General features: G+C 38.2%; 1 protein-coding gene across 1 annotated transcript in view; it reads right to left on the reverse strand.

The window, feature by feature from the left end:
• The window catches only part of smurf2 (SMAD specific E3 ubiquitin protein ligase 2), a 219,851-nt gene that overhangs the window by 86,265 nt on the left and 107,492 nt on the right, over positions 1-26,094 (reverse strand). Inside the window, exons 3-4 of the mRNA XM_073026366.1 lie at positions 13,317-13,355; positions 9,782-9,890 (exon numbers count right to left, since the gene is read on the reverse strand). Coding sequence (XP_072882467.1) covers positions 9,782-9,890; positions 13,317-13,355 — 148 coding nt within the window. The remainder of the gene's footprint in view (positions 1-9,781; positions 9,891-13,316; positions 13,356-26,094) is intronic.

Below are 26,094 nucleotides of genomic sequence, written 5' to 3' on the forward strand. Positions count from 1 at the left end.
AAGTGAGACACAAAAGAATATACACGAGGAAATCTGCAGATGCTGGAAATTCAAACAACACACACAAAATGCTGGTGGAACACAGCAGGCCAGGCAGCATCTATAGGGAGAAGCGCTATCGACGTTTCGGGCAGAGACCCTTCATCAGGACTAACCGAAAGGAAAGATAGTAAGAGATTTGAAAGTAGTGGGGGGAGGGGGACGTGCGAAATGATAGGAGAAGACCGGAGGGGGTGGGATGAAGCTAAGAGCTGGAAAGGTGATTGGCAAAAGTGATACAGAGCTGGAGAAGGGAAAGGATCATGGGACGGGAGGCCTCAGGAGAAAGAAAAGAATATAGCCATTTTCTCCATGTGCTAGGATGTTCTCCAGCAAAGGTGAGGAAACCATGAGGCAGATCTTGAGCAACATTAGCAACATAGTGTATAGCAGTGCAGAATTAGGAGTTTGAAAGTCAGTAGTAAGTGACATGGGCAAAAAGTTTATTTCTGATGTGGAGGGCAAAACAATTGGTGAAAAGAAAAACCCATGAAAATTACCATGTTATTTGTCTTCGAGGGCAAGAAAGGAAAATGGCATAGTAAGAAGAGTAAACGGATTAAACAAAGAAAATTTTCAAGGAAAGCAGGAGATTAGATGAAGTGCTTGAAGAAAGTTGCATATTATGGGAGAAAATCAAGTTATCTTCGCCCACAGATTAAATATGTCAATTCAATAATCCACAAGATGGTAGTTGAAAATGTCTTTGTTGATTCTGGGCAGAAAATACAAAATGTGGTGAAAGATTCTGAGGGCTGTGCACATGAGAATGAGTAAACTGGAAGGAAATTAAATAGCTTAGGTAAGAGGAGTAAGCAGTACACCCAGTCAGTCAAGAACTTTTTATGAAAAATCAAATTTTTCAGCTATTTCAGGCATCAGATCTAAGAGTTTCTGTTCAGATACCTTCAATTTGTTTACATCAAGACTAAGACACATTCTAAAGATAAGCCTCTGTAATTTTGTTGCGTAATACACAATAAAATACATATTAAAACACAATGGTGTTTCTATTAGCTGGTTCTGAAATGAAGCCAAAAGTCAATCTTAATCTTAAGGGAAAAAAGTCATAAATAGTTTCAAGTTTTCATTTTATCAACATTAAGAGATTTTAAATAAAATCTTTTCCGCTAACCATGTTCCTTTAAACATGCATGATTCTCAGAATTACCCAATTCCATTTTTAAATTGGTGAAACTTGGAAATTCAAAAGCCAAGTTCTGTGTCGCCTTTGTGGAGCCTCTTCCTAAAGGTTACCAGAGGATAATGTCAGACCTCAAGGGAAATATACAATAGATGTCTCATGGAGGAAAAGGCTCACTATTAGGGTGTGTGATGCTTTCTTTTTGGAACTATTCCAGAATGCTAACTATGAATATATGGGAAGGTTACTCCTTGTTAGGAGCAAATAGTCTTAAGAAAAGAACCTGTTAGAATAAATCATGAGAACAAGGAAAATCAGGGTTGGACACCCGGCAAGCTCTGAATTCCCTGGTTACTTTCAGTACCAGACAGAAATGTCTCAAATAAATTCCTTGTATGTAAGGTAAGGTACGAGTCATAGAAATCACTGCAGAATAAACTAAACATCGATAAACTGCTCAGTATAATCTGCATTTTGTGTGTTCAATCTTGCTGATTATAACTTGGTTGAGCTTAACTACAAATGCTTACTGAAATAATTAGTTTTCAAACAAGTCAAAAGGTCTTTATGCCGAAACTACAATTTATGGCTTTTTCTGCATTAAATCCTTCCATATTTCATTTTGCCTATCATCACCACCTTTAATCACTGATATGCTTTCACCTCTCATTTGCTACTGTTCACTGCCCTCTCACCAACAATTCTCCTCCCTCAAAATTGGTGAGAGCCACAAGTGAACTCCCACGAGAAGATATGATTCTCTTGCAACCAAGAGCTCCGTGCACAGATCTACAGGAGGAAATAACTGTCTTACACAACATAAACTGAGACTTAACCCTCCTCAAGTAAGGTGTCAGACTGTCAATTATCTGCAATTTACTAAAATCTCTGATGTCTCTTGTTGGTCTAGTAAGCAACTGTAAAATTCATGAAAGGCCAAAGTTCAATACACATTCAGGCAAAGTTAACTTATGTCAATCACTTTGCAACAAGAATCCTACACTGAATACTTTCTGCATTAGTGAGGAGGAAATTATGTTTATCTCCTGGTTTTGACCACAACCCCCCAACCTACAAAAATTCACATTATACATGAACAGGTGTGAATGCAATAGGACAGTCTTGTGAACTACACATTCACATCAATGAAAATGCAGTCTTGAGAAGTGTCAAAAGACCTTCTGTGCTGATTCAGTCATTACTGTACTAGAAAAGGAGCTGAAGAAGGGGATCAAGGGAAGACCAAAACTAGATATGTTCACATATCCTAGAGAAAGATGGGTATATCTAAGAGCCATATGGGTTCTTACATGCATAAGGAGGAAATGTGTCTGGTTAAATGGCAAACTGTTCAATACAGGAATATGTTTAAATGGGTGAAGAAAGAGAGTTAAGATGGAGAGGGCCTGACAGGACTGCCTTGCGGGGAATGGCTTGAAAAACAATTGGAGGCATCTGTCAATAATCAACAACCTGGCACCTGAAAACTGAAAAGTGTTAAAGTGGCAGAACATGTCAGATCTGTGATAAGAGGTAAACCTTTCGAATGGTGGGAGAGTTTAATTGGGAAAAATGACAACAGGAGAATGCAGAGGCAATATAAGAATAAACAAGTTCCATGGAACAGAAATAATGATTCTACAAGGCCAGTCCTCTTCCTTGACATTCAGGATTTAGTAGAAATAGCTGTGGATGGTTGGGGAATTAAGAGTTGGAACTCCAATTCCTTTCCATTCTTATAACATTTCTATTTGGACAATCCAATGCATTAATTTCAGAAACATGCCTAACCATTTAAAACTCAAGTCACCAGGGCAACATTTTCTTCAACACTACTGAGAGTTTAGCATGCACTGGAAAATATTCATCTTTAGTATAAGAGTCAGCTAAAAGTATTGAGAAAAATAGCTGTTTTGAAAAGACAATATATTATAAAATGTTACCATTTGAATGTAATACCAACTAAGAAATAACTGTTTCTATATATTCCCTTTGAGCTGGGCAGATTTCAAATTCTACCCAGCTTGGTTGAGTGAACTTGGCCTTTTCTCCTGGGAGAGACAGAGGATGAGAGGTCACCTGTAATCCAGTTCCTTCGATAATCCAGCACTGATTTCAAATTTTCCACGCAACTGTAATTTCAAATTTCCCGGGCCACCACACCAATCTGCTGCGCATTGTTTTGGTTGTGCTAGATCTGCTCACGTGTTGGCACGCTCTTGTAAGCACAGACAGGTGATTCCTGCTTGTTTTCCTGCATATCATTTGCGTGAGGCACGGCCGCCCGTCTCATCCGCCAGCGGCGGGGGAGCTGGCATGTGCTGGGTCGGTCCGCCTTCTCACCCGCCTGCCAGCAGTCATGCACTGCCCTCTGGCATCGCCTGGCCAGCGCTCTGTTCTCCTCTGCCTATAACCTCATATGAGATGTGGCAGCCTGCCAAATTTAAGCATATTACTAAGCAAAGGAAAAGAAACTAACAAGGATTCCCTCAGTAACTGCGAGTGAAGAGGGAAGAGCCCAATGCCAAACCCCCAGCCGCCAGGCGGTCGCGTGAAACGTGGCATATAGAAGACCTCCTTTCTCTAACTTCTGCTTCTGCTCACCCAGATGTGCTGCCACCAACATCAACAGTTTTTGAAGAAACTGTTGTGTCAATTTCAGCACCAGTTCCTGATGCTTCACTCATTTTTCAAGATGAAGATGTTGATGATCCTGACAACCCCACACTTGCAGACATGTAACTTTGCCTGAAGGTATATTAAACATCTCACTTTAGAAACAGAAGTGCTCAACTGTTCTGTATAAGTTAATTCCTGTACATTTACCTGTACCCTTTTATTTATCTGTGCCTGTACAGTATATTATTTTATTAAAATTTCACTCGCTACTCACTTAATATTTCTGTTTCATTATTATCTAACGTACTGATTTACATGATATTTTAAAGGTATGATGAGGCGGTCAGCAATTGCTTAATGCGACCCTTCTGTAATTCGGCATTTTCATTAATCCGGCACTCCTCAGACCCCAATGGTGCTGGATTATAGAAAGTCGACCTGTATAACCATCCTAAATAACATGTGCGATGTTGCTTCATATTGTATAAATGTGAAGAATAAAATAGTGATGTTCAATTTTACAGGAAGCTAATTTACTGATCCCACACAAATAGTCATCAATATCTTGATTAGGGATGGGCAGAATTTGTATTTGCATAAGACATAGGAGCAGAATTAGGCCATTTGGCCCATTAAGTATACTCTGCCATTCAATCATGGCTGATCCCATTTTCCCTCCTCAGCCCCACTCCCTGGCCTTCTCCCTGTAATTTTTGATGCTGTGGCCAATCAAGAACCTATCAATCTCTGCCTTAAATACAACAGGCCTTCACAGCTGCCTGTTGTAACAAATTCACCACCCTCTGGCTAAAGAAATTTCTCCGAATCTGTTTTAAATGAACACCCCTCTATCCTGAGGCTGTACCCTTTTGTCCTAGACTCCCCCCACCATGGGAAACATCCTTTCCACATCTACTCTGTCTAGGTCTTCCAACATTTGAAAGATTTCAAAGAGATACCCCCCCCCCCCTCCGACTCCTCATCCTTCTAAATTACAGCAAGTACAGACCCAGAGCTATCAAACATTCCTTCTATGATAACCTTTTCATTCCTGGGATCATCCTCATGAACCTTCTCTGAACCCTCTCCAATGCCATCACATCTTTTCTTAGATGAGGAGCCAAAAACTGTTCACAATACTCACAGCGAAGTTTCACCAGTGCTTTATAAAGCCTCAGCATTACATCTCTGCTCTTATATTCTAGACCTTTTGAAATAAATGTTAACATTACATTTGCCTTCCACAACATTGACTCAATCAGCAAGTTAACCTTCAGGGTGTTCTGCACAAGCACTCCCAAGTCCCTTGGCATCTCAGATTTTTGGATTTTCTCCCCATTTAGAACACAGTCTGCACATTTATTTCTTCTAAAGTGCATGACTATGCATTTTCCAGTATTGTATTTCATTTATCACTTCCTGTAATACCATGGGCTCTTAACTTGGTAAGCAGCCTTACGTGTGCCACGTTGTTAAAAGGCCTTCTGAAAGTCCAAATATACAACATCCACTTTGTCTCCTTTATCTATCCTACTTGTAATCTCAAAGAATTCCAATAGTTTCTCTAATCAGCATAGTAAACAAACAAACAGAGGCAGCAACCTAATACCAACAACCAGCAGCATTCAAGTTCCACATCATTCTCAATATTTACAATATTTCTTTTGGTTACCTTGTATCTTATACTTGAAAAAATCATAAAAAGAAAAATCTCAGGCAGTATATCAACCACTTCAATTACTTGGCATGTGAAAATTGATTGTTTGCTCTATTTGATTCTATAGGTGAGTGTCTGACCTACTGTAGGAAATGACAAATTACACCCTATTAAATAATATACCCAACCTGCAAATGAAACAGACACCATCTAACAAGCAAGTTTGTAACCAAATGATATTGATCACGAGCCACAATTTACAGGAAACTATAAAGATGTACATCTTATTTTCAGAAATAGGACATTTATTGCTTAAATTTATTCCTTCATTCCTAATGGATAATACAAATGAAAAGACCAATTGTGTTACTGTACACTGATAACTTTTTGCAATGCTGGGCTTCTAGTTTACTGGCTTTATATTATAACTGTAGCCATGTACAATTATGTATTCGTGTCTGCATTTAATTTTGGAGAAAACCACAGCGAAATATGTACAACTATCTGCTTTTACCAGTAACATTCTGCAGGCGTATCAGTCTTGATCTGTTTTAATCTTGAAAAAGCAATCAAATGAACAAGCTGGCACTTTACCAGTGAGACACCATCTGTCATCCAAAGCATGTAAGCTATTTCCTGTTACACTGCATGTATCATAGGCCAGTCACAGTCTGATTATGGTAGTCTACAGAGTTTTCCAGGGACTGACACACAAAATGCAGCTCATTGTTTACACAAATCCACAGTATCATTCCTATTCTATTATTACTGTTAGATCAGGAACGATATTTTTTCTAAAATAGTATCTTTGATTATTTTACATTGCACTTAAAAGCAATATTGCTCAATGATAGCTTCTCCGGTAGATTCAGTACTTGGTGAAAAAGTCGATTCGTAATTTGGTTATGGCAAGGACAAACTCTTCGTGAAGGAAGGAAAATATTTCTGCAGTGGAAATAGTATACATCAAAATTCTGGTATCCAACTGCTCAGAAATCCTGATAGTTCTGCATCTGGCTCACCAGGTGATGTTTGCTGATGTTTTTTCCCCAGTTCCCATGCTCCACTTCCAGTTATATGGCTCCTAGTTTCCACACTTCTTTTCAAACCATCTGGGTATACTTCTCTTGCAACTTGTCAAGGCCTTGTTGCCTGTGTTCCCTATACAGCGTTCACTGGAACATTTATCATACTACTGTGTAACATCTTCAAAGGCAAATTAAAAGTGCTTGAAGATTTTAAATACCTAACATCTAACAGTTCAGAGAATCTGCTACTCTGGCACAAAAATTCTGAAGTGTCAGATTAACGGAGATAGGTATATGCCCCAGCTACAGAGATAAAGAATTTAATTGTAAAAATTAGAACTGAAGATTGACTATGTATAATGCAAGTGTGCTGCCTTCTGGAATATCTGCAAAGCTTCTTGTATTACACATCGTAGATCTAGGAAGTACTGACCCAAGTGATCATAGAGAATAATTGCAATTCACTTTTCCCATAGTGGTACAGCAGTCATCGCGCACCAATAGTGATGGAAATGGAATGTTTAGCAGATGGATGCAATACACTCCAAATGCTGTCAATATGCTTGAGTGTTGTAAATTGTGGAAGGGCTTAAGAAAGCAGGGAGGCAAAACTTCACCAGAGGAAACCCAGGCTCTGGCCTGCTCTTGTAAGAATTAACATTGTGATGGATCCAGTTATAACCATGTAACAATTACAGCACAGAAACAGGCTATCTCGGTCCTTCTAGTTCGTGCCAAACACTTACTCTCACCTAGTCCCACCGACCTGCACTCAGCCCATAACCCTCCATTCCTTTCCTGTCCACATACTTACCCAATTTTATTTTTTTTAATGACAATATTGAACCTGCCTCTACCACTTCCACACAGCTACCACTCTCTGAGTAAAGAAGTTCCCCCTCGTGTTACCCCTAAACTTTTTGCCCCTCAACTCTCAACTCACGTCCTCTTGTTTGAATCTCCCCTACTCTCAATGGAAAAAGCCTATCCACGTCAACTCTATCTATCCCCCTCATAATTTTAAATACCTCTTCTTCAATGCCCTACCATTTACCATGTATGTCCTATTTGGATTATTCCTACCAAAATGTAGCACCTCACACTTATCAGCATTAAACTCCATCTGCCATCTTTTAGCCCACTCTTCTAACTGGCCTAAATCTCTCTGCAAGCTTTGAAAACCTACTTCATTATCCACAACGCCACCTATCTTGGTATCATCTGCATACTTACTAATCCAATTTACCACCCCATCATCCAGATCATTAATGTATATGACAAACAACATTGGACCCAGTACAGATCCCTGAGGCACACCACCAGTCACCGGCCTCCAACCTGACAAACAGTTATCCACCACTACTCTCTGGCATCTCCCATCCAGCCACTGTTGAATCCATTTTACTACTTCAATATTAATACCTAACGATTGAACCTTCCTAACTAACCTTCCGTGTGGAACCTTGTCAAAGGCCTTACTGAAGTCCATATAGACAACATCCACTGCTTTACCCTCATCAACATTCCTCATAACCTCTTCAAAAAATTCAATAAGATTTGTCAAACATGACCTTCCATGCACAAATCCATGTTGACTGTTCCTAATCAGACCCTGTCTATCCAGGTAATTATATATACCATCTCTAAGAATACTTTCCATGAATTTACCCACCACTGACGTCAAACTAACAGGCCTATAATTGCTAGGTTTACTCTTAGAACCCTTTTTAAACAATGGAACCACATGAGCAATACGCCAATCCTCCTGCACCATCTCTGTTTCTAATGACATTTGAAATATTTCTGTCAGAGCCCCTGCTATTTCTACACTAACTTCCCTCAAGGTCCTAGGGAATATCCTTGTCAGGACCCAGAGACTTATCCACTTTTATATTCTTTAAAAGTGCCAGTACTTCCTCTTCTTATGATGTGAATTGGGGGTGGGATCAATATAGATTTAATTTGATTACCATCTTTAAGGGCAGCTGACATTTCACTGAGATTCAGTACCAGGAATCTGGATCTTAATGACAAAGCAAGCTTTTTTTAAATATAAAATCTAAACCTTCTCTTGATGTTTTTACACTATTGCTTACCACAGTATTGGAGCTTCAGCTGTCATTTGGCAGGGGACAGCAAAACATACGACAGAAATTGCAGGCTGAAACCTAAAATTTAATCAACATGGTAACCTTGGATCACTGGGGGTGACTCTCTCCCCACTACTGATCTCGCAATTCTATCTTTGTTATTCAGAATCAGGTTTATTATCACCGCATGTGACATGAAATTTGTTAACTTAGCAGCAGCAGTTCAATGTAATTGATAATGTAGCAGAGAAAAAAATAATAAAAATAATAAGTAAATCAATTACGTATATTGAATAGATTTTTAAAAACATGCAAAAACAGAAATACTGTATGTTTAAAAAGTGAGGTAGTGTCCAAAGATTCAATGTCCATTTAGGAATCAGATGGCAGAAAGGAAGAAGCTGTTCCTCAATCGCTGATTGTGTGCATTCAGGCTTCTGTACCTCCTACCTGATGGTAACAGTGAGAAAAGGGCATGCCCTGGGTGCTGGAGGTCCTTAATAATAGGCTCTGCCTTTCTGAGACACTGCTCCCTAAAGATGTCCTGGGTACTTTGTAGGCTCGTCCCCAAGATAGAGCTGACTATATTTACAACCTTCTGCAGCTTCTTTTGGTCCTGTGCAGTAGCCCCTCCATATCAGACAGTAATGCAGCCTGTCAGAATGCTCCATGGTACAACTATAGAAGTTTTTGGGTTTCAAAGCTGTATCGTTTGCTTTGTGAATAAACTCAACAATCACATTTACAGCTTCATGCGCTTATTTCAATAAAATCAAAATTCTACAGTTGTGAAGAAACTAAGCTAATCATGTATTTATATTTATTGGATATTTGCTTATTGTGATTTTATGATGAATCAATCACAAGTAACATCACTTCACTCTACTTTACACATGTGTACTGAAGAATGTCAATAAACATTCTTGAATCTTGAAAATAATTGTCTTCAGTTATGATTTGTACTACACGCACACAATGTCATTCAAGAACTGTTGGGTAGATATTTAAATTGTCTGATTCTTGGATGCTTGTCAGCAGGTAGAATAAGAACTCACTAGTCAAACCACAAAGAAATATTAAATTTTTCTCTTTCCATAGAAAGCCATCCTACACAGTGTACTATATTTAAAACTTAAATCACATGTCTTCAAACAAACACTTTTTTGGTTGCAGGAATAATTTTTGAATTTAATCAGATACTCACAGATCATAATGCTGATTCCACTTTGGGTCTAGGGTGTTCTTTACTGTGTCTGTAGAATGACACTGGCCTGACCCATCCACTACTATTTTCGCAAAGGGATCAGGTAGTCCTAAATGGAAACAAGATGCTATCATTGGTTTTTTCTTGTTACAATGTTACCTTCATTTCCTGATAGAAAGTGATTACTACAAAGTATAGAATTGTATTTATTCTTAGAAATAATAATGCTGCATAGAGTTACACACCTTTCAATTAAAAACTTTTTCTCAATACAAAAGGCAGCAAGTTGTTCACATGACAGGGCACAGCACCAAATGAGTGTGTTCACTTGTAATTTTGAAGCATATCTTTCTTCCAGCATTTGAGCCTCGACACAAATTCTTAACCTCTTCACTCTAAAGGTTATAACTGAAAGATGTATGCCTCTTGCGCTTATTTCTTTGATTTCTGGTACAAGGAGTATTTTGCTTTTCAGCATTACATATTGCTGAATCAATCCATGGAGTCGATGGACAGAAATTTGATATCAATACTGCTGCATGTAGCCAATATGAAACAACTGAATAAGCAAAGTTAACAAAATATCAAGACAATTATAGAGCACAGTCCTCTACCTGACAAAATAACAAAGGGAATCTGCAAAGAACAAGTTTTAATCTTGGTGAAGAACAAAATAACTCAACAGAATTGGACAAATCAAACAGGCCTTCAATCAGCAGAAAATAGTTATTTTGTCCCTGATATATTGAACTGTTTTCTAAGATAAAATGAAATTTGCTAACTTAGCAGCAGCAGTTCAATGCAATACATAATATAGAAAAAAAGTAAATCAATTACACTATATGTATATTGAACAGATTAAAAGTTGTGCAAAAAAAAACCAGAAAGCTGTTCCTGAATCACTGAGTGTGTGCCTTCAGACTTCTGTACTTCCTGCCTGATGGTAACAGTGAGAAAAGGGCATGCTCTGGGTGCTGGAGGTCCTTAATAATGGACACTACCTTTCTGAGACACCGCTCCTTGAAGATGTCCTAGGTACTTTTGTAAGCTAGTACCCAAGATGGTGCCGACTAAATTTACAACCCTCTGCAGCTTCTTTTGGTCTTGTGCAGTAGCCCCCACCCTCCATACCAGACAGTGATGCACCGCGAATATTCTGCATCATAACATTTGTATGTCCACCTGACCCCACCTCAGTGGAAGAGAAGTATATTTGAGTTAGGCTCCTTTAAGTTTGATGTAGGAAAATAAAGGGGGAGGAAGAAATAATAAACTAAAATTTGCTGAGAATTAGTGCTCCGATAACCAATAGCAATACCCGAATTGAAGTAGCTTTGATACAATCTGTTTTGGAACCTGTACATTTCTGGCAAGTCCACATAAAACCCTCAACTTCCCCTTGAGAAAGTGGCAGCAGGCTATATAAAAAGCTATATATCGAGTGCTAGTAAATGGGCTCAGAATAAAATGTTACTTTATGGTCAGTGTGGATATGAAAGGCTAAAGGACTTGTTCCGGTACTGCTTTACTACACTAATAACTTCTACCAATAATAATTAAACTTTTCACGTTATTTCTCTTTCCAAATCATAAGTCATTACAATGTATGATGAAAACGACCAAGACAATCTTTTTCAACCAAATATTAGCACATCAAGTCATTCAAACCTTTCTTGCAATTAATTTTTCCAAAATACATTACTCTTAAAATACATTAAAGGTCCATAAGCTCAGTGCTGAAATTTTGAACCCATGTCCATTTTCATCATAGATGGTAACAGTGACAAGAGTGGTCATTAAAAATAGTGTAAAATGGGTCAAACTGATCTGACAAATGAGTAACTGGTGAAACAACGAAGATTCAATCCACTACAGAAACCAATTCCAGGGCCACTAATTGCTTTGTTGAGATGCATCTCAACATCTCTGAACATCCTCTACATAGCACCATCCAGAGACAGAGAAGCAGTTTCAGCGACAGGTTACTATCGATGCAATGCTCCTCAGACAGGATGAAGAGGTCAATACTCCCCAATGCCATTAGGCTTTACAATTCTACCGCCAGGACTTAAGAACTTTTTAAAAGCTATTATTAATGCTTTTTGAGATAGTGATTTAGATGCATATCATATTTTTTACTGAGTTAAGTATTGTATGTAATTAGTTTTGCTACAACAAGTGTATGGGACATTGGAAAAAAAGTTGAATTTCCCCATGGGGATGAATAAAGTATCTATCTATCTATATCCGCCAGGAGGACTAAGACCTTAATTGTCCTTGGTTTGAATTAAAAGGGGCTTGCTTTGCTGGTGTTTTTGTTTTGTCGCTGTTGTTGTTGCTGCTTGTGTTGTGCTTCTGAATATCGTGGAATCAGAATCTGTGGCAACACTTGCAGGCTAGCTCCAGCACATACCGCACTTGGGTTGTTAACACAAATGGCGCATTACACTATATACTTCAAAGTACATGAGATAAATAAATCTGAATCTAAAACACAGGATACTACCTGACAAATTAATGGTAGATCTGCCTACACTGTCCCTGGACTAGAGATAAACACACAGAGCAAAAGTTTAAGTAGACTCCTAATATAATTACGTGTATGAACTGTGAGCAAGGAAGGTATGGGTTCTTGGATACATAGCCCTCGAATCAAAACCCAGTCAGCTTTCATTATTGAAGTTCATATGTAAATATTGGCTAGGTTGTGCAGCAGGAACTGCCAGCATCTTTGGAGTCACACCACTGGCTGAATAATCAGAAACTGCTTATGTTAAAAAATAGTGGTGAAGGTGATGGTAGGGGACAGATAGTGCAAACAAGAGCAGGAAAGAAAAGCAAAAATTGAAACATGCAGCTGCACATATATTTCATGATACAAGTACTGAATATTTCAGTGAATACAGTAAACCTTGGATAAGCTGCCATCTAATTGTTCAGAAATCCTGATCTTTTACAATCAGGAAGTCTGGCTGTAACTGGCGCTGATGTCCAGAACTCCAGGAGTCAAGAATGGGTTTAAGTTTGCATCCACAGCCCAGTCCAAAGGAAACTTTTATTTCTAACCCATTTAGATTCATTGGGTTCTCTGCAAGATTCCTTTAACTGCTGTGAAACTTACTACAATTAAATAGAATCTGTGCTTTAATCATAGTAACATCCAATAGTTCAGGAATTTTGCTAGTCTAGCAAGACTAATGTCTAATGACAGCCAAATTATCGGAATTTTAATTGTGCTGTTCAGTGGTTCTAATATCATATCAGAACACAATCTGAAAATATCAATCTGTCTAAATACACTCTTGTAAATTTATGATGCCTTCACTCATACCTTAGAATGTAACCTACAATTACAGTAACACTGCACCATAAATTGAACAGATTTCTGACAATTATTTTAACTTAATTCTACTTATTAGAATGGTATGCAGAACATTTTTAAAGTACATTGTCCTACTAACTTTTTTTAATAAAGAAAGTTGCTAATAATATTGCTAAAGCAGCTTGTCTGATGTTAACTAGCTAGAATACTTACTGAAGAAGTCTTTCTTCACCAAATTCTTCGCACATAACACTAGAAATACAAAAGAAAAGTATACTTAATTTTAGAAGAACTTCTATACCTTATTAAGGTATGAGTATTTTAATTAATGGTTTAAACAATGGAACTTACTAGATCAAACAAAAGTTACAAGTGCAATTATGAGGAATATCTAGAAGAATGTCCTCTTACAAATGTTACAGAAATGGATAAAAACTATGCACTAATTGTCAGTGCATTAGTATCAACTTGAATTTATTCCATGATAAATCATGATTAGATGAACATGCCAAACTACTGCAAAACCTAAGTACACATCATATTTCTTATTGCTAATGTCATAAACCTTCTTAAAATTTGCAACAACGCTAAGGCATTCAGAAATTTTCTTTAAATACATCCATTCACTAAACCAAAAATCACAGCAAAAACACAGTTAATGTACAAAAATCTTTAAACTCAATGGCATCTGAAAGAATCAAATATCAAACATGACAAAAATCTATAGGAAGTACATAATGGGTATTGAGTGTTATAAATTTAAAAAATAACACTTGGAAATAACTATAGATAACACCAGGAAACAGTTCCAAATTATAGCTGCCATGACACAAACATGTGTCTGCAAAACAGCATTTGATTTAAGATTCAAGATCATTTAATGTCATTTCCAGTATACAAGTGTAAAGGGGAAAAAAATAATTGTTACCCTGAATCCGATGCAGTGAAAACAAAACCAATGAGATACAGAACAGAATAATAATAATTTTGAGTGTGTGTATGTGTGTGTGTGTGTGTATATATATACATATATATATGTATGTATATATATACACACACACACACAAACATACAAGATAGCTTATATACATTGGTTGATTGTAAGTCTATAAAGTAATGCTAGGCGGAGGAGTGTCTGTACATAAGATGACTGACAGGCCATGATAAAGTAGTGGTGGTTAGCAGTGTGGTGGGGTGGGTTAGTAAGTGGAAGTGTTGATCAACCTTCCGGCTTGGGGAAATTGACTGATTTTGAGCCTGGGGGTCCTGGTGTGGATGCTTCGTAGCACTCACTCATGGGAGTGCGTCAAACAGTCCACAAGCAAGGTAGGCAGGACCTTTCATGATAATACTGGCCCTTTTCCGTCACTATTCTGTATATACATCTATGACGACAGATAGGTTGGTGCTGGTGATGCATTGGACAGTTTTAGGACCTTCCTGTTTGCTGTAGTGTTGTTTGCCTTCCATGAAGAGATACAGCTTGTTAGGATGCTCTCTCCTGTGCATTGAAGTGAGATAGATTATCTGGTTGAATGGTGATGCAACAACAACCTTTCACTCAATGTCAGGAAGACCAAGGAATTGATTGTAGACTTTAGGAAAGAGAAGTTGAGGGAACACATACCAGTCCTCATCAAGGGGTCAGCAGTGGAAAGAGTGAGCAGTTTCAAGTTCCTGGGTGTCAACATCACTGAAAATTTACCCGGGGCTCAACATATTGATGCAGTTACAAAGAAGACATGACAGCTGCTATACTGTATTTTATTATGAGTTTGAGTAGTTTTGAGTTTGAGTATACGTGTCTGTAGTCCAGCTCTCTTCAGTCTCCTCAGAAAGTAGGAGACATTGGTAAGCTTTCTTGATTGTGTAGAATGTATTCTGAAACCATGATAAGTTAAATGGGATGTACATTCTCTGGAGTTTGAAACTGCTCATTGTTTCCACTGCTTATGCCACCGATGTAACGAGGGGTGTGAGTAGTGCACTGAAGTCAATAACCATCTCCTTTGTCTTGTTGACATTGAGGATTGGCTCCAAGTTTCTAGCTCTTTCAGCTCTTCTCTGTAGGCCATCTCATCACTGTGCCATCGGCAAATGACGACATAATTACTTGAGTGTTTGGCCATACAGTCTGTGTGAGGAGAGTGTACAGCAATGGGCTCAGCACATATCCCTGGAAGGAACCCACGTTAAGAGCAATGGGGAGGGAGGAGCAGTTGTGCATCCCGACTGAGTTTTGTTGGCTAGGAAGTCCAACACACAGTGTACAGTTGTGTAACTAGATCAAAGAGTTTGTTCACTAAGGTCCGTGGGACAATAGTGTTGAATGCCAAATTGAAATCCAGACGCATCATTCTGAATACAGATAGTCCCCGAGATACGAACGTCCGACTTACATCAACTCGTAATTATGAACCGAGGAAGGAGAATGCCATCCGCCATTTTAAGTCATTGCCGTTGACACTGTGTTGAGTGTTTAACTTTGTATTTGGCTTATATTTTTCTTAGAAAGATTCACCCTAACCCAACACCCCCCCCCACCCAGTTCCGGTCGGCTGGTGGCGCAGTGAGATCAGCGCCGGGCTCAAGTTCAATCCAGTGTCAGATTGCTCCCGTGCCAGGTTGTCGATCCAGTGACTCCCGTACCATCTGTGCCGGGTTGATGTTGAGCTTGAAACTCGACCTCGTAAAAAAAAACACTGCCACCACCAGTTTAAATTCCCACGCGGAATATTGTGAAGGATCAAATACCCAAACCCAGCACAGCCCCCACTTGTCCCATTTAGCCTGTCTCAGTGCGGTGGTATTAGGACCCAGCGGACCTTGGGAGCCGGTGCAGCTTGGGACCCGCCGCCAGCAGTGTTTCTGTTTCATTGACAGGAAGCGATCGCGATTGAAAATAAAGTGGAAATAATAAAGCGTTTGGAAAGAGGTGAAACACCATCAGTCATTGGAAAATCGTTAGGCTACAGTCAGTCAACGATCGGAACAATTTTAAAGGATAAAGTGAGAATAATGGAGCACGTGAAAGGCTCTGCCCCGATGAAAGCTACAATTATTACTAAGCAATGCAGTGGTTTAATTATTGGAATATATACGTTTCTTAAGTGTTTTATATGCATAGAAAGTTAAAATATATTCTATATACTAAGACAAATTTTTGACAAATTGACGCTAAATAATACCGGATGTACTTGTTCCGACTTAGGTACAAATCCGACTTAAAAACGGACTCAGGAACGGAACTCGTACGTAACCCGGGGACTGCCTGTACATCAAAATAGCTACTGCAACACTCCTATCTTCAAGTGTTATTTCAGCATGGACCTGCAGTTCTCAACTCATTAAAATACCACTAGGTTGGCATTACAACAGTAAGATTTTTAAAATTTGGCTCTTCTATTACTTGGGCATTATTTGTTTTGTGTAAGTAGGATAACATTCTAGAAGCAACACTAAACTATCAACATGTTAAAGTCATAAATACAAGAGGTTCTGCAGATACTGTAAATCCTAAGTAACACATACAAAATGCCAGAGGAATTCAGTTGGTCAGTCAACATCTACAGAAAGAAAAAAAAAGTCTATGTTTTGGGCTGAGACCCTTCATCAGGACTTGTCAACTGTTTATTTCTTTCAACATTTTATACTAGGTGTGTTCCTCTACAACAGAAGTACTGGCGCTTTTAAAGAATATAAAAGTGGATAATTCTCCAGGACCTGACAGGATATTCCCTAGGACCTTAAGGTAAGTTGGTGTAAAAATAGTAGGGGCTCTGACAGAAATATTTCAAATGTCATTAGAAACGAGGATGGTGCCGGAGGATTGGCGTATTGCTCATGTGGTTCCATTGTTTAAAAAGGGTTCCAAGAGTAAACCTAGCAATTATCGGCCTGTAAGTTTGACGTCAGTGGTGGGTAAATTCATGGAAAGTATTCTTAGACATGGTATATATAAATTACCTGGATAGACAGGGTCTGATTAGGAACAGTCAACATGGATTTGTGCATGGAAGGTCATGTTTGACAAATCTTATTGAATTTTTTGAAGAGGTTATGAGGAAAGTTGACGAGGGTAAAGCAGTGGATGTTGTCTATATGGACTTCAGTAAGGCCTTTGACAAGGTTCCACACGGAAGGTTAGTTAGGAAGGTTCAATCGTTAGGTATTAATATTGAAGTAGTAAAATGGATTCAACAGTGGCTGGATGGGAGATGCCAGAGAGTAGTGGTGGATAACTGTTTGTCAGGTTGGAGGCCGGTGACTGGTGGTGTGCCTCAGGGATCTGTACTGGGTCCAATGTTGTTTGTCATATACATTAATGATCTGGATGATGGGGTGGTAAATTGGATTAGTAAGTATGCAGATGATACTAAGATAGGTGGCGTTGTGGATAATGAAGTAGGTTTTCAAAGCTTGCAGAGAGATTTAGGCCAGTTAGAAGAGTGGGCTAAAAGATGGCAGATGGAGTTTAATGCTGATAAGTGTGAGGTGCTACATTTTGGTAGGAATAATCCAAACAGGACATACATGGTAAATGGTAGGGCATTGAAGAAGAGGTATTTAAAATTATGAGGGGGATAGATAGAGTTGACGTGGATAGGCTTTTTCCATTGAGAGTAGGGGAGATTCAAACAAGAGGACGTGAGTTGAGAGTTGAGGGGCAAAAAGTTTAGGGGTAACACGAGGGGGAACTTCTTTACTCAGAGAGTGGTAGCTGTGTGGAAGTGGTAGAGGCAGGTTCAATATTGTCATTTTTTAAAAAATTGGATAGGTATATGGACAGGAAAGGAATGGAGGGTTATGGGCTGAGTGCAGGTCGGTGGGACTAGGTGAGAGTAAGCATTTGGCACGGACTAGAACGGATGAGATGGCCTGTTTCCGTGCTGTAATTGTTATATGATTAATATGTCAGAAATCACCATATCTAGCCAAAAAGTCCTTAGATCTGAACCATCAATATATTGCAATCACCTGCACAGAACAGTCTTCCTTTTTGCAATATATTGGGGTGTAGGGTGAACAAATAAGCATGTGAAATATATTGGGGTGCAGATAGCATGCATGTCACTCTCCAAAAATATAGATTAAAATTAGTTAAAAATTTAACTGATTTTAATAAAGACTAAAAATTTCTTTTTAACCGATCCAATAATTATAAACAATACATTTTAAGATGCAAGATCACCACATCTCAAAAGTTATCTTAAAAGTACAAAGAAATACAAATAAGTTTCTTACACGTTTAGCTGTAAAAATACATTTAATTTTGAACAGAAGTTTGAGATTTTGTTTAATGAAAAATTACATTAGCATCAATAACCCTGGTTTGTGCGAAAAACATTCATCACAATCTTTTCCATCTACAGTCAGATTAGTTATTCTAATCGCTTCACAGTTTCAAAGAATGTGCAACCCCTGAACAGTTAAATTACTTCCAATGCAGGAAAAAAAAGGCCTAAAATGCCTTATGGATAAGTTTGGTAAATGACAGTGCACATGAATTTTGATTTATTAACATTTTGTATGGTACTAAAACGGACTCGAAATCAGAACTTTAAACATAGTGGGGAAGATGAATCTTGAGCAAAGTCTTTTGGCTCATAAATAATGTAATTACGCATGTCATTTGGGAATTATACAATTCTCAAAATTTTTGCATCTTACAATGGATGAGGATGCCACCACTCGCTGGTTTTTCAATGGCTGCATCTAGAGTAGTACATAAAGTGCTAAGAATGAAACACTAACCAAATTTTCAGAAGTGATAGATTCATTCACCAGCAGCCTTTCACAGTCCTACTCTGCATGATAATATATCTAGACGCTCAGTGCTTCCTTGAGTTCAAGTGCTTTTTTAAACGATAATCATAAACTGCTGACAATTTATGTGCTAAAATAAAGTGCAGTATTTTCACTTGCACCGCATACAAGTAACATAAAAACATCAAATGTTGAATGGAGAGGGAAGCTACCATGGTGGACACTGCCAAATCAGAATAGCTATAGAAGGAATGCTGAGCTGATCAAACCTCAGCTAATAATATGCCACTCCTAGGGTACTTCACAAAAAAATATGTACAATAACCACCCATATACATCAGCTATATAGCCGAAGTACCACATGATTCAGCTGAACAATATCTTAGAAATCTGCTGCTGCCTGACTGATTCATGTCAAGTTCCAAGCTTTGGTGAAAGAGACATACTACAAAGATTCCACTGGATGGTCCTACAGAAGGGTCTTGGCCTGAAGCATTGACTGTACTCTACCTGGTTGTACCGTTGATGCTACCTGGCCTCCTGAGTTCCTCCAGCATTTTGAGTGTTGCGTGGATTTCCAGCAACTGCAGATTTTCTCTGTTTGTCACTGGATGGTTTTTGTATGTTTCAGTTAAGATTTATGTTTCTATACAGGAGGTATAGTTACCTGTATCGTCTCTGAGCTTTTCTATCAAAATTAGTATGCAAGATACACTTTTCTGTAGCCACAATCAGCAATTCCTAATACTGACTCAGTAATGCAGTTGGGAACAGTGAGCTGTTTTCTTGCTTTCTCTAATGCTTTTGGAACATCTAAGCATGGATTTGCAGAATTGCACCCCCCTCTCCCACACACCACCACCAAGGAGCTACCACACTACCACTTCCAGTTCAGATAGATTAGGAAGCCCCAGTTAGAATAATGAATCATTCAAGGTCCAACAGATTATAAAAGCTCATGGAGGGATTATTTTTGAATAGTGCAATTTGGCAGGTTATTTGAGAATTAGACAATCATCACAATGCCATTTATTTTCCTGAAATTAGCATTACACACATACCCTAATAAAATGAGGAGAATGAATGTGACATGCCATCTAAAATAATAAAAATCAGATCACACTGTAGAATAATACCACGAAGCTCAAAACATTTGCTTTGTGTGCTAACAAGGGTGCATCTAACTTTATTTTTATTACAAACACCAGGCACTTGTGAAAATGGTTTAATCATTCATTATTTTAGTTCAATCATAGTGGCTCTATATTTTAAAGAGGTTAAGAGCTTATATGAGCAATTTAAAAATATTGTTGCGCCATGGAGAGCATAAAACATTTACCAAAGTCATTTGTTGTCAAAAAAGGATATCGTGCTTTCCCTGATGAATATGGCAGAGATTGTCATCGAAAGTTACCGTAGTTAAAATCGACATTTGGACATGGCTGGAAGCCCAAGAAGAGTTTATGCATCATTTGTTATCCTCAACTCTATCCTCAAGATAATACTGAAGTTTTATAAGACACTAGTCAGGCCACACTCAGGGTACTGTCAACAGTGTTGGGCCCCTTATCTCAGAAAGGATGCAATGTCTTTGGAAAGAGTCCAGAGGAAGTTCACGAGGATTATTCCAGGAATGAAGGGGTTAACATGAAGAGCATTTGGCAGCTTTGGGCCTGTTCTCACTGGAATTTAGCAGAATGCATGGGGATCTCATTGAAAGGACTAGATAGCATGGATATGGAGTGGATGTTTCCTCTGCTGAGGGTATCCAGAACTAGAGGACACACCCTTCAAAACTAAGGTGCAACCTTTTAGATCAGAAGTAAGGAGGTTTTTTTTAAAAAACCAGAGTGGTGAATCTGTGGAATGCTCTGCCACACACTGTGGAGGAAGCCAGGTCCGTGGGTATATCCAAGATGGAAGTTGATAGGTTCCTGACAGGTCAGGGCATCAAGGGATATGGATAGAGCAGGTGCATGGATTGAATGAGATCCAAGATCAGCCCTAATGAAATAGCAGAGCAGCCTCGATGGGCTAAATGGCCTAATTTGCTCTTATATCTTATGGTCTTATAAAATGGTGGGTTGTTTTTTAAAACATTAAACTCTAATATATTTATAAATTGAAATGAAACTGAATTATGCTTTCCTTCACACGTTTGCTGGGAGTAAATTGAGTGAAAAGCATGAGCTGTTGGGGCCCTGTTCAATGGAATTCACAAAAATAAAAAACACCAACATAGTATTTGCAATTTGTAGGACTTTTGTCAGTGTGACAATGTAATCCATCCAAGCTATGATTTGTAACAGATGTGTTCATTAAGGAGATGCAGCTTCACCTAGAAATTATGGTTGAAAGCTACAGCATCTCAAAAGGAAATTTACTTTGACTTTAATATTAATCTGAAGGGAATTATGATTTCTGAAAGGTATCATTCAAAAAATCTTATGAAGTGCAATGCATTTGAAATTATTCCAGTACAAATGATTTTCCTTCTCTCACATTAAATGATTGTATTCATGTCACCGTTAAGAAAAAAGCTGTCACTTGCACAAATTCATGCGAGGTGCATTGTAAATGAACGTACACAGTAATCCAAAATACAAATTTCACTGCTTTGTTCATTCATGAACTTTTAGCATAGAACATTTGAGTTGAAGTGTGAAAGCTGGTTGTTTTAAAATACTCAACTTGTTGAAAGTTCACCTGACCTGAAACGTAACACAATTTAACTATCGACAGATAAACTACTTAACTTATTGCATGAACCTTTTAAGTTTGGAAAGTTGTTTGAAATTATGACTTGGATTGTTTTTTGAACTCTTTGTTAATCTCAAATCTGTTCTTCATTAGACTGTGATATAATAATCCAAATATGGATGCTAGCCCCACCCAAAAAGTAAAACTGTCGATCAAATAACAGAAAGGAACTCATTCAAACGAACATGTTTTCTGCTTCAGCTCATGAAGAACACATGTAGCAGACTTATTCCTTGGCTACAGCACCAATTCACTCCCCCACTGTGTACTATTTTTAGTATTTAGGTACAACTTCATACTTTTTGTATGTAACAATATTACATGAACATGCCAACATTGTGTAAAGACAGAAAACTTTATGGTTTATTTTGCTATACTTGAAAATATTCAACTGTTTCGACAACAGTTGCATACAATATTAAAAATAAAACTGGAATAGCCACAAGGTTCTTCAAGTCTGTACCACCATTCAAAAACATTATGATCTGACCTTGGCTTCAGCTTCAAATTACTGGCTGGTCCTTTTAATCTTCAACTCTGTTGGCTGCATTGCTGAAAATATTTCAGGCCATCACATCTCTCCAGGGTACTAACTTCCAAAGAGTCATTATCCTCAGAGAAAAAATTCCTCCTTGTTCCCACAACTATGCACACAGTTCCAGATTCCACAAGAAGAAATCTTACCTGAGCATCTTGATCAGCCCTCTCATGATCACATCTGAACACCAACATACAACTCAACCCCTCTCAACATTCTGTGATTGAGCCGCATAGAACAGTACAGAAAAGGAACAGGCCCTTCAGCCCATGGCATCTGTGCTGACCATGATGCCAATCCAAACAAATCCCATCTGCCTAAACATAGTCTATATCCCTGCATTCTCTGCCTGTCCACGTGACTGTCTAAATGTGTCTTAAAATTTGTGATGCTATCTCCTTCCACTACTTCCCTGACAGCACATTCCAAACACCTATCAATCTCTGAGCAACAAAACTGCCTCAAAATTCCTTTAAACTTTCTTCCTCTCATCATAAAACTATATCCTCTAGTACAGGGGTGGCCAACATTCCATGCGTCAATTTTTTCATGCACGAGTTCAGATGCGCCTTACAACTCTTGTACCTCCATTCAGTTCTGGTAAAAATGTTAATATAGACATAATTTAGCATTCTTACATGATATATTGATTTAATACAAAAACAAGATAAACATTACTTACCTTAATGAGACTTTTAACAAATATATTTTGTCTTCTTTTGATTTCTTCCTTTTCCTTAATCACATATTCTTTCCATAACTCAGACACAAGCACTAGCTTCAGTTTTCCTTCTATTTCAGTCTTATGTTGTATTTTATAGTGTCTATTAAGATCATGTCTTCTATTATATGAGAAAGTGTTTTCACAAACAATGCACAAGTTTTCCTGACGGACCCACTATAAACAAGAAGTCATTTTCTCACTGCTCATTGAATTCACGCTTACCATCACTTTCTGCTTTTCTTTTGCTCGTTTTCTTTTGCACTATGATGGGTAACTGAATGTAAAAACAAGGCTTAATTTTTGAAAAAGTACAAAACTGCAAATGTTCACAAAGGATGAACAAAGCGCAACTCCGTAACACACGAGTGTCAATTGTAAACTGACTGGCAAAAACCTGTGATGCACCACTGGTGCAGATGCCTGGCAACTCAGGATCAAAAAGTATCAAACATATATTGAACAATTATGGAACAACTGCAGAATAAAAGTCTTTCTTTCTTAGTTTGACTCACTGAACATTTAAAAAAAATTGAAAACAGATTAAAATGAAAGATAACATTTGCCAAAAGATGCGCACAAAATAATAAAATCATTAAAAATAGTTGCTAAGTTTTAGATTTATTCTCAGTAAAACCTATTTCTAGCTCTAAGCTATTTGAATTCCTGTTATCAGAATCAGAATCAGACTTTAATCGCCAAGTACCTATGCACATACAAGGAATTTACTTCCGGCAGATGTTGTCTCTCTGCTCATAACAATAATAATGATAAATATAAATGAAAATATAGATTACACATACAGGTAGTGCAATCCAAGTAATAGTTAGCCGACAGTTAACCGTTCAGCAAAGTGACCACAGTAGGGAAAAAACTTCTCCAGTGCCTATTAGTCTTAGTCTGGAGGGATCTGAAGCGCCTACCAGACGGAAGCAGATCAAACAGTCCGTGCACAGGATGGGAGGAGTCCTTTATGATGTTCCCCGCCCTCTTCTTCAACCTGGAAGAGTACAGGTCCACAATAGAGGGCAGGGAGGCTCCAATGATGCGCTCGGCAGTCCTCACTGTGCGCTGTAGTCTGGTTCTATCCTGCTTGGTGGCGGCTCCAAACCACACAATGATGGAGGTGCACAGGACAGACTCAATGACTGCAGTGTAGAACTGCAGCAGCAATTCCTGAGGCAGACCGTATTTCCTCAAGAGCCGCAGGAAATACATCCGCTGCTGGGCCTTCTTCAGGATGGAGCTGATGTTCTGCTCCCACTTCAGATCCTGAGAGATGGTGGTTCCCAGGAACCTGAAGTTCTCCACGGTGGACACATAGAGAGATTTTTTCTCTCTACAGATTGGTTTTTGGTTAATACTTTTTGCATGAGTAGGCTTTTTTATAAATTATTATCACTGGGGTGCAATGTGCCACTTCTAATCATCCAATGCGCCATAGGTTGGCCATCCCTGCTCTAGTAGTTTACATCTCCATCCTGGAGTGGATAACGCAACTATACCTCTCAACTTTACATAAATCTAGCAGGTCAGCCCTCAATTTCCGAGACAACTGAGAAAGCAATCCAGGTCTGACAAATTTTTGTAGCTAATATTCTCTAATCCAAGCAGCATCCGAATGAACCTCTTCTGCACTCTCTCCAAAACCTTTACATCCTTCCTGTAGTACAGCAATCAGATGCTTTCTTATCTAAAGCTCCCATTTTCATCAAAACTATTAATACAGAGTTCCCAGCACTGATACTTGTGACACCACATTAATTAGTTTGCTAACTTGAAAACTACTGTCTGTTTTTCTGTTAGTTAACTAATAGATTAGATACAGTGCATTTTCTATACACAGTAACATATTAACCTCAACGCTCTCACTCTTGTGTAATTATACTATTAATCCTAATTACATTCTGCAGAGAGGCAAGACCTCTACACAAAGAATCATATAAACATGGGTGCCACTGCAGTGTGGTGGTTAACATAATAATATTACAGCTCAGGGTCCCGGAGTTAGGTGTTCAATTCTGTAAGGAGTTTATATGTTCTCCCACGAACTACATGGGTTTTATCCAGATGCTCCAATTTCCTCCACAGACCAATGACATACCAATTAGTAGGTTAATTGGTCATTGTAAATTGTCCTGTAATTAGGTAGTGGAGCTTGTTGGGCTGCATGGGTCTTCCATGATGTATCTCTAAATAAACAAAAAAAAAACAGCCAGAACATGCATCCATTTTGCCCCATTTCACTGCCCTTCACCTGAAAAGGCAAATAGAAAGTGAAGCTTCAGATATATTGAAAATAAGCTGAAAACATTCCACTCCTGTTACTAAGATCAAAAAAAACCTTCACTACAGGTGCAAGGCAAAAATTAACAAGTTAACTAAAAACTTTTTATGTACCTTCCAAAAAATATTGCAAAGGCCCAGAATAAATTTGTTTGCATATGAATTAACAGAGCATCAGAATAATTTCATTGAAATTTGTTTTGCGGCAGCATACAACGCAATACACAAGTACTACTATATATTACAATAAGAAATATACCCACATATTAAATTAAATAATTACTGCAAAAGAGAGCAAAAAGAATGAATAGAGCTAGAAATGGATGGATTTGATTGATACGTTGCATGAGAAAGTGGAAAAGGAACTTAAAAAGATAAATGGCATTCATCAGCAAGTGAATGTCAGTAAAAATTAATATAAAAGCAAATGACTTTATTATTATGGATTTTTTGAATGATGAATATTTAGCTTCTTGGAGTAGGCATCCTCTAGAACTGCCCCTAGCCTCGCAAACCTTGAACTAAGCATCTATTCACTGTAATATACAAAGGACACATCACTAATTTCTTTGTATAGCACAGATATTGTTACTCAATGTTAATTCTTCAAGTTTCCACAACTTAAGTATATCTGTGCCTGAAATACTGGGATCAAAAGAAATTAAAGCAGAATCCTCATGCCTGTTTCTTCATTCACTAAATGATGACTGATCTTGTTATCTCAGCATTACTTTCATTCACTAACCACAACCTTGTTTCCTTAACATCTAAAAATGCATTTTTCTATGAACATACTCAGTGACTAACCTGCATAGACATCTTTGGTGGAGAATTCCAAAGATTCACTTCCCACTTGATCATGAATGGTTGATCCCTTATTTTAAGATTGAGACCCCAGTACCACATATCCCAACCAAAGA

This window comes from Hemitrygon akajei, chromosome 22, assembly GCF_048418815.1.
Source record: "Hemitrygon akajei chromosome 22, sHemAka1.3, whole genome shotgun sequence".
NCBI lineage: Eukaryota > Metazoa > Chordata > Chondrichthyes > Myliobatiformes > Dasyatidae > Hemitrygon > Hemitrygon akajei.